Source organism: Pelodiscus sinensis, chromosome 1 (assembly GCF_049634645.1).
Source record: "Pelodiscus sinensis isolate JC-2024 chromosome 1, ASM4963464v1, whole genome shotgun sequence".
Taxonomy (NCBI): Eukaryota; Metazoa; Chordata; order Testudines; family Trionychidae; genus Pelodiscus; species Pelodiscus sinensis.
Genome location: NC_134711.1, coordinates 211,586,861 through 211,599,159, shown reverse-complemented (window position 1 = coordinate 211,599,159; position 12,299 = coordinate 211,586,861). Strand labels below are relative to the sequence as shown.

The 12,299-nt window shown below is 42.4% G+C and overlaps 1 protein-coding gene across 4 annotated transcripts in view; it reads right to left on the bottom strand.

Moving 5' to 3' along the window:
- The window catches only part of CLTRN (collectrin, amino acid transport regulator), a 32,203-nt gene extending 29,439 nt beyond the window's left edge, over nt 1-2,764 (bottom strand). The window contains exons 1-2 of one of the 4 annotated variants that reach the window (XM_006122830.4): nt 2,638-2,764; nt 2,233-2,291 (exon numbers count right to left, since the gene is read on the bottom strand). In XM_006122830.4, coding sequence (XP_006122892.2) covers nt 2,233-2,291; nt 2,638-2,704 — 126 coding nt within the window. In that variant the 5' untranslated portion in view covers nt 2,705-2,764. Of the gene's footprint in view, nt 1-594; nt 639-2,232; nt 2,292-2,637 lie in introns of those variants that run through there. The other 3 variants (XM_075914278.1, XM_075914289.1, XM_025184502.2) reach the window with 3 other exon arrangements.
- Between the last annotated feature and the right edge of the window lie 9,535 nt (nt 2,765-12,299).

Below are 12,299 nucleotides of genomic sequence, written 5' to 3'. Positions count from 1 at the left end.
GTGACTGGCAGTCAGCAACACAATCTTAGTAGTACCAGAGTTCTCAAATTATTTTATCATGTAAAAACCATTTCAAAAGATTATCTTGCAGACTCTCCTTCATTGTATAGTCACATGGATCACACTTCCTTCACTGGTGGTCAAATAATACCTTTGTGTATTGTGACAGCTACGGCAGTTTCTTACATGGAAAAGAAAATATTAGTAAAGCATTTATTGTATTTTCAGCTCAACTTCAGTATGATTTACTAGCTAGAAATACAAAGGTTACATAGTGCAACATGAGCAGAGACTCTTGGGAATCACCAAAGGACCAGATAACAGAGTTTAGTAAACTCAGTAGTAACCTATTATGATCTGAAGTAAAGGTATTGATATTATCATAAGTATATTGCAGTAGCAGCAATACGCCAGCCAGGTCCGGACTCTGTTGTGTGAGTTGCTGTATAAACTTAGTAAATGACAGACCCTGTACCAAAGTATTGACAGTTTCATTCCTGGACATGATGAAAAATGGTGTCTGTCTTTACAAAATAGGTGACATTCAGTGATTAAATTATTCTCTAGTCTCTATTATTTGTTAGCTCTACTGACCTATATGCTAAATCCCTGGAGGTGTACATCTTTATGGGTGATCCTGTCATCCAAGATTCAAAATGCCAGTCTTGTATCACTATACACTAAAAAATTCATTTGAAAATGAATACAAGAGAATTAAGTAGCAGACCATCTAATCAATGCAACAGGGGACTATATACTTTACACCTAAAACTTATGTAATTGTACTGTCTCTCTCTTTCTCTCCTCTGTATTAAAAAGGGAAGATAGCATTGTGCCCCAAATTATGAAGACTATATTTATTTTAGAGTACATTGATATCTATTTAATTTATTTGCAGACAGCTTTAGAGGTGCTGTAAAAAGGTGGCGTAAGAGGTGGTTTCCATTCCTTGTGCATCTAGAGAAGCAATTACTGATGCTATGTTGACACTTTTGTATATCAACTAACTACTCTCAGCAAGTTGGTTATGTACAAACTACCCTAAATTACATTGTTGCAGATTTCAGCTTTATTCAGACTTCTCATACTGTGTGAAATAAACTACAGTTTATGCTGTGTAAAAACAACTAAAGGAATACTTTATTGTAACAAAAGTGAGGATAAGGGGTGCCTTTGTGATGCAGAACTTAGTAAAATACTAAATGGTAGATGAAACTGAAAAAAATTGACTATAATCAGAGAGATGATGTAATTGTTAAGGGAGAAAACACTGAACTGTTACTTTCATTCTTAGCTCAGAATGGAAACAGTTGTAATTAAGGTGTCTGGTAGGATCTCATCATATTTTCTGTTGCAGGATTATATTATTTTATATACATTTTAAAACAATCCAACTTAAACTGTTTTCATTAAACCTTCTTAGCCACGGAGAGCTGATTTAAATGTTGAAAGACAAATACATTAACATAAATCCTGTGAATCTATTCTATATTTGTTCTGGTTGTTGCACTTTCTACCACAATGAGGTCCCTGCTAACACAGATTTAAAATATCTAACAATTCACTTTTATTTGGGATTAGCTTCCTGTGTCATAAAAAGAGCTTGAGTATCTCCAACAAATACCTTTTACTTCATGTTACAGTGGAAATTTATTTTCCACGCTTCTAGCATAACAGGGCTCATATCTCCCAATAAAGAAAAAGATCAAGACATTTCATACCTAATTCAATGCTGAATCCTGTAACATGCAGGAAATATACTGTAAGTATTCAAAACTGGGGACGAATTAATGGGGTCTGTCTATTGGCTTGAAAATCTGAACTAAAACCAAAGCTAAGGAATATTTAACAATTTTTACCTGATTATCTGTCACAACTTGCTTGACTTTACATTAGCCTTCTTAAACAGACATGCTTAGCCAAACCAAGAGATAACAGAATTAGTATTTACATAGCACTTTTCATATTGAAGGTAGATTCCAAAATAATGTACACAGAACATCTCTTTATAAAGAGGTAAACTTTTATACCATTTAAAAGAAAGCTTGTTTTAGACCAATGCTATTCATACCTCAAAAAACTTATACCTGATATATGTCTTGGTGGGCAGTTTATTTACAATAAAGACATCAGTGAAAATTACACATATTCTCTCAGAGATTTTATCATTTAAATTAGCTCTAATGTGCCAGTTATTCAATCAGAAAGAATGCATGAAGATACTTTACTTACTGCATTATCTCCCAAAGCTGTTTTGATACTAAGCCTTACTTTGAAAGCATTTTGTGCATCTGATACAAAGAGAGAAAAAGAAAGCAATAAACATAAAATAATCTTGGGAAATTGTTTTTAAATTATTTCCTTTTCCAGTTGTATTACAGATCAGAGCATAGTCATAAAAGCTTCTAAATGTATCATAACTTATCACATATGATTACTTATTATTATTAGGAGAATATAATGTCATTAATGACCAAGCTTGCACACCATGGATTCCTAATATGGCTCAAAGAATACATCCTCAAACTCAATACAGAAGTCTTACAAATATATGTCTAAAAAGAGGCCAGCTTTGAAAGTGTTCACCAAACTGAAACTTTCAACTGATAAAGGATGAGGCTCAATTGCAAAACTTACCTGGCCTGCACAGCTCAGCATGAGCTAGGGCAACCAAGGAGAAAACAAGCAGCAAAACCCCTAACATCCTTTCAGAGTGGAAAACTTTGGTCAAAAGAAAAATGTCACCTCGGTAAAGCAGTCTTAAACTTTCTGTGACCCAGGATTAAAGCATCAGCAGAAAAAATGAGCAACTAAGTCAAAGGTTTAATAATTAACCCTCCGTTATTTTGGCTAAAACTATCATTGGAAAGAATCAATTTTGACTATTTTTTTCTTTTAAGCAAAGAAAGAAATAAGATACATTTAATATTCTTCCTCCAGGCTATTTCCTAAAACAATCAAAATCTTTTGTATGCTACCCATAACTATACCATATGAGCTAGTTGGTCATGATTTCTGAAACACATACCAACAATGTCTGAGATCATAAGGTACTTAATTCAGGGCCAACCTGCAGATTTAGTAGCTGTGTGATGTGTTCTCACTCACAGGATGTGAAGTTGTACTGTGCCACCACTGTGTCTATTTATTGAAATGAGGTTTACCAAAGCAGTCGACAAAGGCTTCCCTTGTTGACCGCGCTGCGTCTAGACTGTCGCACTGTGCCAGATCAGCTGATCGTCAGCACAACGTGGCGGCCATTTTTATTTTAATGAAGCGGGGATTATTTAAATCCCCGCTTCTTTGACTATGCCAAGTAAACTATTTTACATGGCTCCATCGACGGAGCCATGTAATCTAGACGTACCCTTCATGACTGCTTACTTTGCTTAAGACCCTTTGGTGAGGGACCTTGTCAAAGGCTGTCTGAAAGTCCAAATACATTATACCCCCAAATTACTCATGTGGCACTCTCAGCCGGCCCCTTTCACTTGCCTGGTGATTGTCTTTTTTGTATAGTTTTAGGAGAAGAAATCCCATTCCATAGAATCACAGAATCATAGGGCTGGAAGAGACCTCAGGGGATCATCAAATCCAGCCTCCTGCCCAAAGTGGGAGCAACCCCAACTAAATCATCCCAGCCAGTACTTTGTCAACCTGAGACTTAAAAACCTCTAGGGATGGAGATTCCACCAACTCTTTAGGTAATCCAGTGCTTCACCGCCCTCCTAGTAAAATAGTTTTTCCTAATGTCCAACCTAGGCTTCCCCCACTACCACTGGAGACCATTGCTACTCATTCTGCCATCTGTCACTACTGAGAACAGCCTCTCTCCATCCTCTTTGGAACCTCCCTTCAAGTAATGAAAGGCTGCTAGCAAATCTCCCCTCACACTTCTCTGCTGCAGACTAAACAAGCCCAAATCCCTCAGCCTCTCTTTGTAAGATACGTGCACCAGCCCCCTAATCATTTCCATTGCCCTCTGCTGGACCCTGTCCAATGCATCCACATCCTTTCTGTAATGGAGGGCCCAGAACTGGATGCAATACCCCAGATGTGGCCTCACCAGTGCCGAATAAAGGGGAAGAATCTAGATCTGCTGACAATGCTCCTCCTAATGCAACCTAATATGCCATTAGCCTTCTTGGCTACAAGGGCACACTGTTGACTCATATCCAGCTTCTCATCCACTGTAATTTCTAGGTCCTTTTTCAAGGACCTGGAAATTATAGGTCCAAACTGCTGCTTACTCAGTAGGTCCCCAGCCTGTAACAGTGCTGTTCCAGGCACAGCCCATTTTCTGGCAGATTTTCCTCCTTTAAATGATGATAAGAGGAAGCTGTATACCAAATGTGCTGGTCCTAACTCCTTCCGTTTAGGAGGAGTTCTTGAACAGACAGACAAACTCTTTCAAATATATGGTAGATGAGCACTACAGACAGACACTCATAAATTAAACTGCACAGCAACATCAACAAAATTTGCAGTCCCAAACTTTCCCCAGAAATATATGTTTTGTACTGCCTTGTTCTCTCCTGGACAACACAAGCTCATTTAAAGCCTGTCATTTAATTAATAGAAAATGGTATGTATAAATCCTGTTATCCCAAATGGAATTCCCCAAACACTTCCATCCAAAATACATTGATTAAGGTGAATCAATAAAACTAGCTTATTAACTACATAAAGATACATTTTCATTGATTACAGGTAATGAGGCATAGACGTCAGAATTGGTTTCAAGAAGATAAGAATAAAATGCAACTAATACCTATCCTATCAGGCTAAGTGAATTCAAAGCAAAGGTCTCTTACATAAATTATACTTAATTTATATTTTTAAACTTGTGGAGGCAATTAAGATGGATTTAGCAAAGTACTACAGTATTCTGTTTCCTCCTCACATTTAAATATCTTTGAAATGGAACATCCCAAGACACTAAAGTATTTATTGATTTCTGTGTGTAGTGTTGTTATAGCCATGTTGTCTCTAGTAGCCTGAGATCAAAGTGGATGCAGTAATATCTTTAAATGGACAAAGTTCTAAAGGCTTGTCTCTCTTACCAGCAGAATTTGGTCCAAGAAAAGATATTACCTTACCTACCTTGTCTATTTATAGCCATTGTATAAGTTAATTAATAGCTATAGCTATGCTTCATCCTGATTTTCTGTTTCACCAACTAACAGTTTTCAATTCTGAGAAAGTTAATCTACCACTTGGGACTAAAAATTAACTATTATGCACAAAAGTATCAATGTGCTACTGTCAGCATTTAATCACTCACAGACCTAACCCTAGAAAGTGCCTAGTAGTTCCCACTGAGTTCAGTGGAATAATAAGGCACTCAGCACTTCTTCAAGTGATCAGAATTGTGCAGAATCAGATTCCAAGTGAACATAAAGTCCCAAAGTTATATGTCGATGTTGGATGATATAGTGTCCAATCCATCTCTATTAAACAAAATGACAAACTCCCATTATTCAGACAGTAGTTAGATTGGACTCATACGGTATGTCTAGACTGCACCCGTCTGCTGGCAGAGGGATACAGATTAGGCTGGGCGAAATTGCTAATGATGCGGGGATTTAAATATCCTGTCCTTCATGAGCATAAAAATGGCCACCGCTTTTTTTTGCCACGGAGCTTTGGCGGCAAAAAGCGGCAGTCTAGACGCAGATCTATCGCTAAATAAAGCCTTTGCTGATAGATCTCTTATACTTTGTTTTACAAGGCATAGGGGATCTATTGGCAAAGGCTTTATTTAGCGATAGATCTGCGTCTAAACTGCCGCTTTTCGCCGCCGAAGCTCTATGGGGGAAAAAAGTGTCGGCCATTTTTATGCTAATGAAGCACAGGATATTTAAATCCCTGCTTCATTAGCAATTTTGCCAGCCTAATCTGAATCCCTCTGTCGGCAGAGGGATGCAATCTAGACATACATAGTGACTGTCATGTATAAATAAAGCATATATTTATAACTAAACATAACTTGTGTCTTTTCTTTGTGCTCATAGAAGTGCCCAGTTTGATTGATATATGTCATTCACATCTGTAGCTTCTTACAGCAACTCTATATCTATTAGCTGTGCAAATGAAGGAAGGAGTGATCCCTGTGCAATTAATTCATGATTTATTTTTAATATATATTTTCAGCAAATACATTGTATGTTGAGAAGTTACTGTGTGTTCCCTTGAAATCTGCACACCAATGAGGTGGGAAAGAGTAGCATTAAGGACTTGCTTCACTGGAACTAGCACTAAGGATGGAAAAGAGGTGGGAGAGTGACTTCCTGTACATTGGAAAAGGATGGTGAAGCTGATCTTGTTTTTCCCTGGCTCAGACAGATGGCCATGTTAGTCTGTAACTTTAAAAACAACTTTTAAAAATGAGTAGACCTGTGGCACCTTAGGGCATGTCTACACTAGGAAAACTATTATGAAATTACTAAAATCAACTTAAGCGACGAGGAGTCCTGTGGCACCTTATAGACTAACTGAAGTGTAGGAGCATAAGCTTTCGTGGGCAAAGACCCACTTCGTCAGATGCATGCATCTGATGAAGTGGGTCTTTGCCCACGAAAGCTTATGCTCCTACACTTCAGTTAGTCAATAAGGTGCCACAGGACTCCTCGTTGCTTACTCCTCGTCGCTTTTTCAGATTCAGACTAACACGGATACCCCTCTGATACTTAAAATCAACTTAATAACTCCCAATTGAATAAAATCGAAACAGTATGTGTCCACTATGGGGAAGCATCGATATTAGTTAGAATAAGTCCAAAATAGCACGTCCAGATTGAATGGAGCCTGCCTTGAGTTTAGAAGCACTGTGGGGAGGGCACCAGGAGGGCAGATACTTCCTGTGGCTGCTTAGTCAGGCAAGCTTTCAGGGGCTCCTCGCTACGCCCACAAGCCACTCCTGCACTGCCTCCCCCTTGTGAGACACAAAAGGGATACAGTGGGCATGTGCCTTCTTGTGCTCTGGTTGCCCTTGCAGATGCCACAGCACTCGCAGCACAGAGCCAGAGCTGCTGCAAAGCAGTGCTAGGTTCATGGACCTCGTGCTGTGCCTCACGGCGCAGTACTTCCTAACTGCCCACATGCTGCTTCAGCAGGACCAGCAGGACGAACCACAGCATGGACTGCAGACCCTGCTCACACAGATCCTGGCGCTCCTGCTGCTGCGCATGTTCCTCAATCCCCAGGACACTGTGGAATGCTGTTTCTGGAAGCAAGAGACAAGTTCAGACTGGTGGGACCACACATCCTGCAGCGATGGGATGACCAGCAGTGCCTACAGAACTTCCGCATGCAGAAGGCCACCTTCCTGGAGTTCTATGAGTGGCTCACATCTGCTCTCAGGTGACAGGACACCTACATGCAACCTGCCATTCCCGTGCAGAAGCGTGTGGCCATCACCCTGTGGAAGTTCATCACACTGGACATCTACCATTCAGTTGGGAACCAGTACATCCCCATCCAAGCAGGGAAAGGAGGGCAGGAAAAGGGAAGGGTGGGTGATGAAAAGCACACAGAGGGAATAACTAGAGTTATTTTGAAATAACATAGTTTGCGTCTACACAGCCAGCAGTTATTTTGACATAGGGTGTGTGTAGACTACAGGGATTTTTCGACAAAAGTGGCCTTTTTCGAAAAAACTTCTCGTGTCTAGCCTGTTGCTGCGTTCTTTTGAAAGTAAATGAAAGGAACGTGGCAGTTTTTTTGACAGTGGAAAACCTCATTTTAGGAGGAAGAACGCTTTTTTCAAAATAAGCTACTCAATTATCTTATTTCGAGTTAAGCCCTGCTGTGTAGATGCACCCTGTCTGGAATGCACCACAGCATGGCAAAAATATGTTCACATGTATTTACAGTTGCAGCTTTGGAGCTGTGGGATATTAATCGAGGGGAAAATGTACGATTACTTTTTATGGAAGTTGATGTAAAAGAAGTATCCCCAGAAATACATTTTCTCAGTTTGAATTGTGAAGCAATTTGAAGACGTGACTTCTGCAGACCACTGGAAACTTGCTGCTAAAAGAACTATGTGTATTAAAACCCATGTACTATAAAACTTGAATGATCATATTAGAAATCTAGATTATTTTAGTTACATGAATGGAACATGCTGATCTAGACATCATATTTGTCCATTTTTGCATCAATAATTATTTCAACATCCCCATACTATTTGGGATGTATGGAATAAGTTTTGGGGAGCATTTAACACAGAAAGATACATATACGCAATATTGTACAGACATTGCAAGGACGGATGATCACATTTTCACTGGACCATTGTCTTTACTGCTGGCTACATGAGACTAATCAGTTTTTATGGACAAAATTACACTACTATATTTTCCCCAAAAAATATATAAACATAGAGAGTGCTGGGCAGAATGTCATCTTTTGAACCAGTTAAATATGTTATGAAGTCTTAAGAATGATTTTTCCATAAGGACATAATGAGTGATCATAATAAACAAATGGATGCTGAAATTAACCACTGAAAAGTGCAGTACAGGTTGGACCTACCTGGCCCAGCACCCGCGGGACCTAAGCTGACCTGGACCATGGAGGTTGCCAGACTGCTAGCTGCTCCACTGCTAGCTGCTTCACTGCCAGCTCCTCTCCTTGGGGCTCTCAAGGCTGGGGCTCCCGCCCTGATTCTGCCCCACTAACCCATGGCCTGTCTGGGATTCCCCAGCTAGGGCCACCTGGCCACTGCCAGCCCCGTTCAGCTGTTGCTTTTCTTGCTACCTCCTTGGGTTCCTCGGGGTTCCCTGGCCCTGGCCCCGGGCCCCTGGTTGCTGCTGGTCCCACTGCTGTGGCCTGGCCCCCCTGCTACCCAGAGTATCCTAGGCTTTCGTGACCAGGGCTGGTTGGCCTCACTGCCACTGGGGAGTCCCTGCTGGGACCAGAATTCACCATCTGCCACCTGTGGTTCCCTGGCTGGGGATCCCAGGCTGCTGTGTGGCCCCACTACTTTCCAGGGGTTCCCGGGGTTCCCCAGCTGAGGCCACCCGGATGTCGCTTGTCACGCTGCCAGGGCCACTCTTGCTGCCTAACCCCACTGACATCCGTGGTTCTCCAGCAGGGGGCGGAGCTTTCTCAACACTGCCTGGCCCCATTGATGCCAGGTTCCCCTCCCTAGTCACTGCTGGATCAGCCGTGACTCTGCAGACGCCACATTCTCCTGGCTGGCTCCCACTCCCAGGTCTCTTTAGTCCAGCAACATCCATGGCCTTTCTGGACCACAGATATTGCTGGACCAGAGTCCCAGATTTGGAAGGTTCAATCTATATTATATTGTGAAGAATGCACAAAAGAATGGTTCACAACTATGCCTAATTTTCTGTTGCTGAGGGATTTCAGTTAAGAGATTTATCATACTGACTACTATTATAACTCAATAACTATACAGGAGATACCAGAATTGAGAGAGATACTGTTTTAGGTCTTTTACAACTTTTCTGAGAATCTAAGGAGTTGATTAGTTCTCAGATAGCACACTACTGCCATCTGCTGCTTCTAATGAACAACAAATTCATTATGGGTTCGCCCTCCCTGGTCTAGCAGCCTTGGGACCCGACCCATCACAAACAAAGAAATTTGTCAGATCTGGGGAGATCCCCTGCCACTGGCCTCCCAGTTCACTACTGGCTCCACTTCTGGTCCCTGTCATCCTCCTTGCAGCCAGCCAGCTGTGCTGCCAGTCCTGCCCACACCTTCCTGCTGCAGGGCTTCTGGCCGCATTGTGGGGCTCCCGGCTGTGCCATGGGGCTCCCTGCGCTGCTGGAGTTTCACTGCTATAGGGCTTCTGATTGTGCCACTGGGCTGCCCATGCCACCTGAGCCCCCTACCACTGGGTTCCTGGCTGTGCAGACAGCTCTCCCACACCTTGCCGCCGGGCTACTGGCCCCACCACTGACCCCTCAGCCCCACTGCCAGCCTCCCAGCCCTATGGCTCTGCTGCAGGAACATCTGTGGGTCTGCTGGACCACAGATGTTGCTGGACCAGAGAGTCCTGCTTTATAATTCAGTCCTGATGAGAGGATCGTTGTCTGCCGATTACATATTCCTGGCAGCTAAGATGAAAACCCCAAATTATACGCAGGAAAGGCTAAACTATTCATGGTAGTTCTAGTCCTGAACAGTGAGGAACTTGTTGCCAAAGGGCTGACCTAGTCGTGGATTTTGAAGGTTTGCATTATCTCTGGCAAACTGTTTAGCATATTTTTTGGTTAGTCTCTAAGGTGCTACAGGACCATTGTTGTTTTTAAAGACGTTTTAGTTACAGACTAACCTGGCTACCCCTCTGAGACTGTTTAGCATGTGTAGGTTCTTTTACTGTTTTCAATATTTTCTCTATAATAATTTCACTTTAATAATAAATGTGCTTGTTTATAAATAGCTGTATGGTAATTTGTAACTGCTGGCAATTACAACTTTTAACAGCCTTCAAAGAGTAAGCAAGCAGAGATGCTGGCCTGTTTAGGCCATCTATCTTGCTGGAGATATCATGCTGTAGGCAGAGAACTCTGAAGCCCGGAAGAACCCACAGTCAGGAAGGAGAAAGACATGAGTCTCCACCCAAGAAAGTTAACTGAGGAGCCAGGAGAAGGGGTGGGAGAAGAGAAGAAATACAGATGCAGTTGCTGGGGATATGTCTACCCTACCACCCTAGTTCGAACTAGGTGTACGAGGTGTACCGGTAGTTCGGAATAGGAAGCCTAATCCGAACTACCTAGTTCGAGCCGCCTGTAGCCGCGGGCACGGAGTCCGAACTAGTGGACATTTAAAAATGGCGGCGCCTGGCCATAAGCAAATGAAGCCCGGGAAATTCAAATCCCGGGCTTCATTTGCAACTCCTGTTGCCTACATTAACCACCCTAGTTCGAACTAGGGTGGTAGTGTAGACATACCCTTTGAACTATGACAAAGAAAATAGTGGCTAGCATAGCCATTTAGTATGACTTTATAAAACGTATCACTGCTTCATTGCTAGCAACTGAAGAAGGTATTTTTTGTGAATTTTATGCAATAGTTCTGGGAACATCAGGAGCACACAGCCATGTACTGATGTATATCAGTAGTTTATGCCTTAATATTCCTTTACACTCTGCAATGTTAATGGATATTTCAAACTCAGGCAAATGAAACTGATTCATTATTGCAGAAGGGGATTTGAATTGCGAGCTTTTCCAAATGCATCTGATCTTCAACATAGGCAAAAACAACTACAGATCTGGCAACTTGCATGTTAACTTTGTGTGATGGGTTCTACATGGGACTTCTGATTTCTGACATCAGGTGAAATGCTGCAGAGATGACCACCAGAGTATACAGATAGCTCAGTTGTTGGATTTAGTGATGTACTGTTTTTTGTCTCAACTGAAATAAGTCTGGCTTTTTTAAACATGCTCTTTAACTCTTTTGTGACTGCTTCCCAAGAAGCTAGATTATTTGAGTGCCTTGTGATCCTAGAATCACCAAGAAGGCATTGTGTAGAACTTGTGTACACGTAACTGACTACTAGTACCTGTATCAATTGCAAGGATGATAAATGTGATTAACTTCTAAGATAGTGTGTTAGAGTAACAAAGGGGATCTCAGACCATTTCAACATCCTCTTCCAGCTAGGAGGCTCTATCAAGTAAATGATTAGAATTAATTGCATCCAGATGGGCATAACAGCTCAAAAATGGAGCAGCTATCATGAATATGTCCCTGATGGATGTTCCGGCTGACTGGGAGAACAAACAAGTTCTTTAAACAGGCTATGTCTAGACTATGGGGTTCTTCTGGGATACCGCCGCATCCAGGGAACGATGGAAGGGAAAGAGGAGGACTTTCCGAAATTTGGCCCAGTGTAGCGGGGAGGAGGGTCCTATGTGGCCCAAACCCATCCCTATTGGTAGAGGAGGGTGGGAGTTCTTGGGTCTATCTGAAAACCATGGGCAAAGCCCGCCCACGTTCTAAAAGCCCCTCCCCAGCCTTACAGGAGGGACAACTGGACCCACGTCCAACTGATTACGGTGGACAAATAATGACAGGAGGCTCAAGGAGTGCGGGTCACGGGTTCGAAACAAGGGAACCAAATGGGGACACCGAGCAGAGAACTCCCGTGGGAGCTCTTGGGGCAGAGGGGGTCACAGGACACCCTTTACTCTGGGTCACGTGTCCATCTTGACCTGGGGCGGGACTTCCTGTGACAGCTGGGGCGGGACTAAGGACTCAGGGGCGTGGCTAACACGGCCAGGGGGCGTGGCCAACATGTTCCCGTGGGGGGGGGG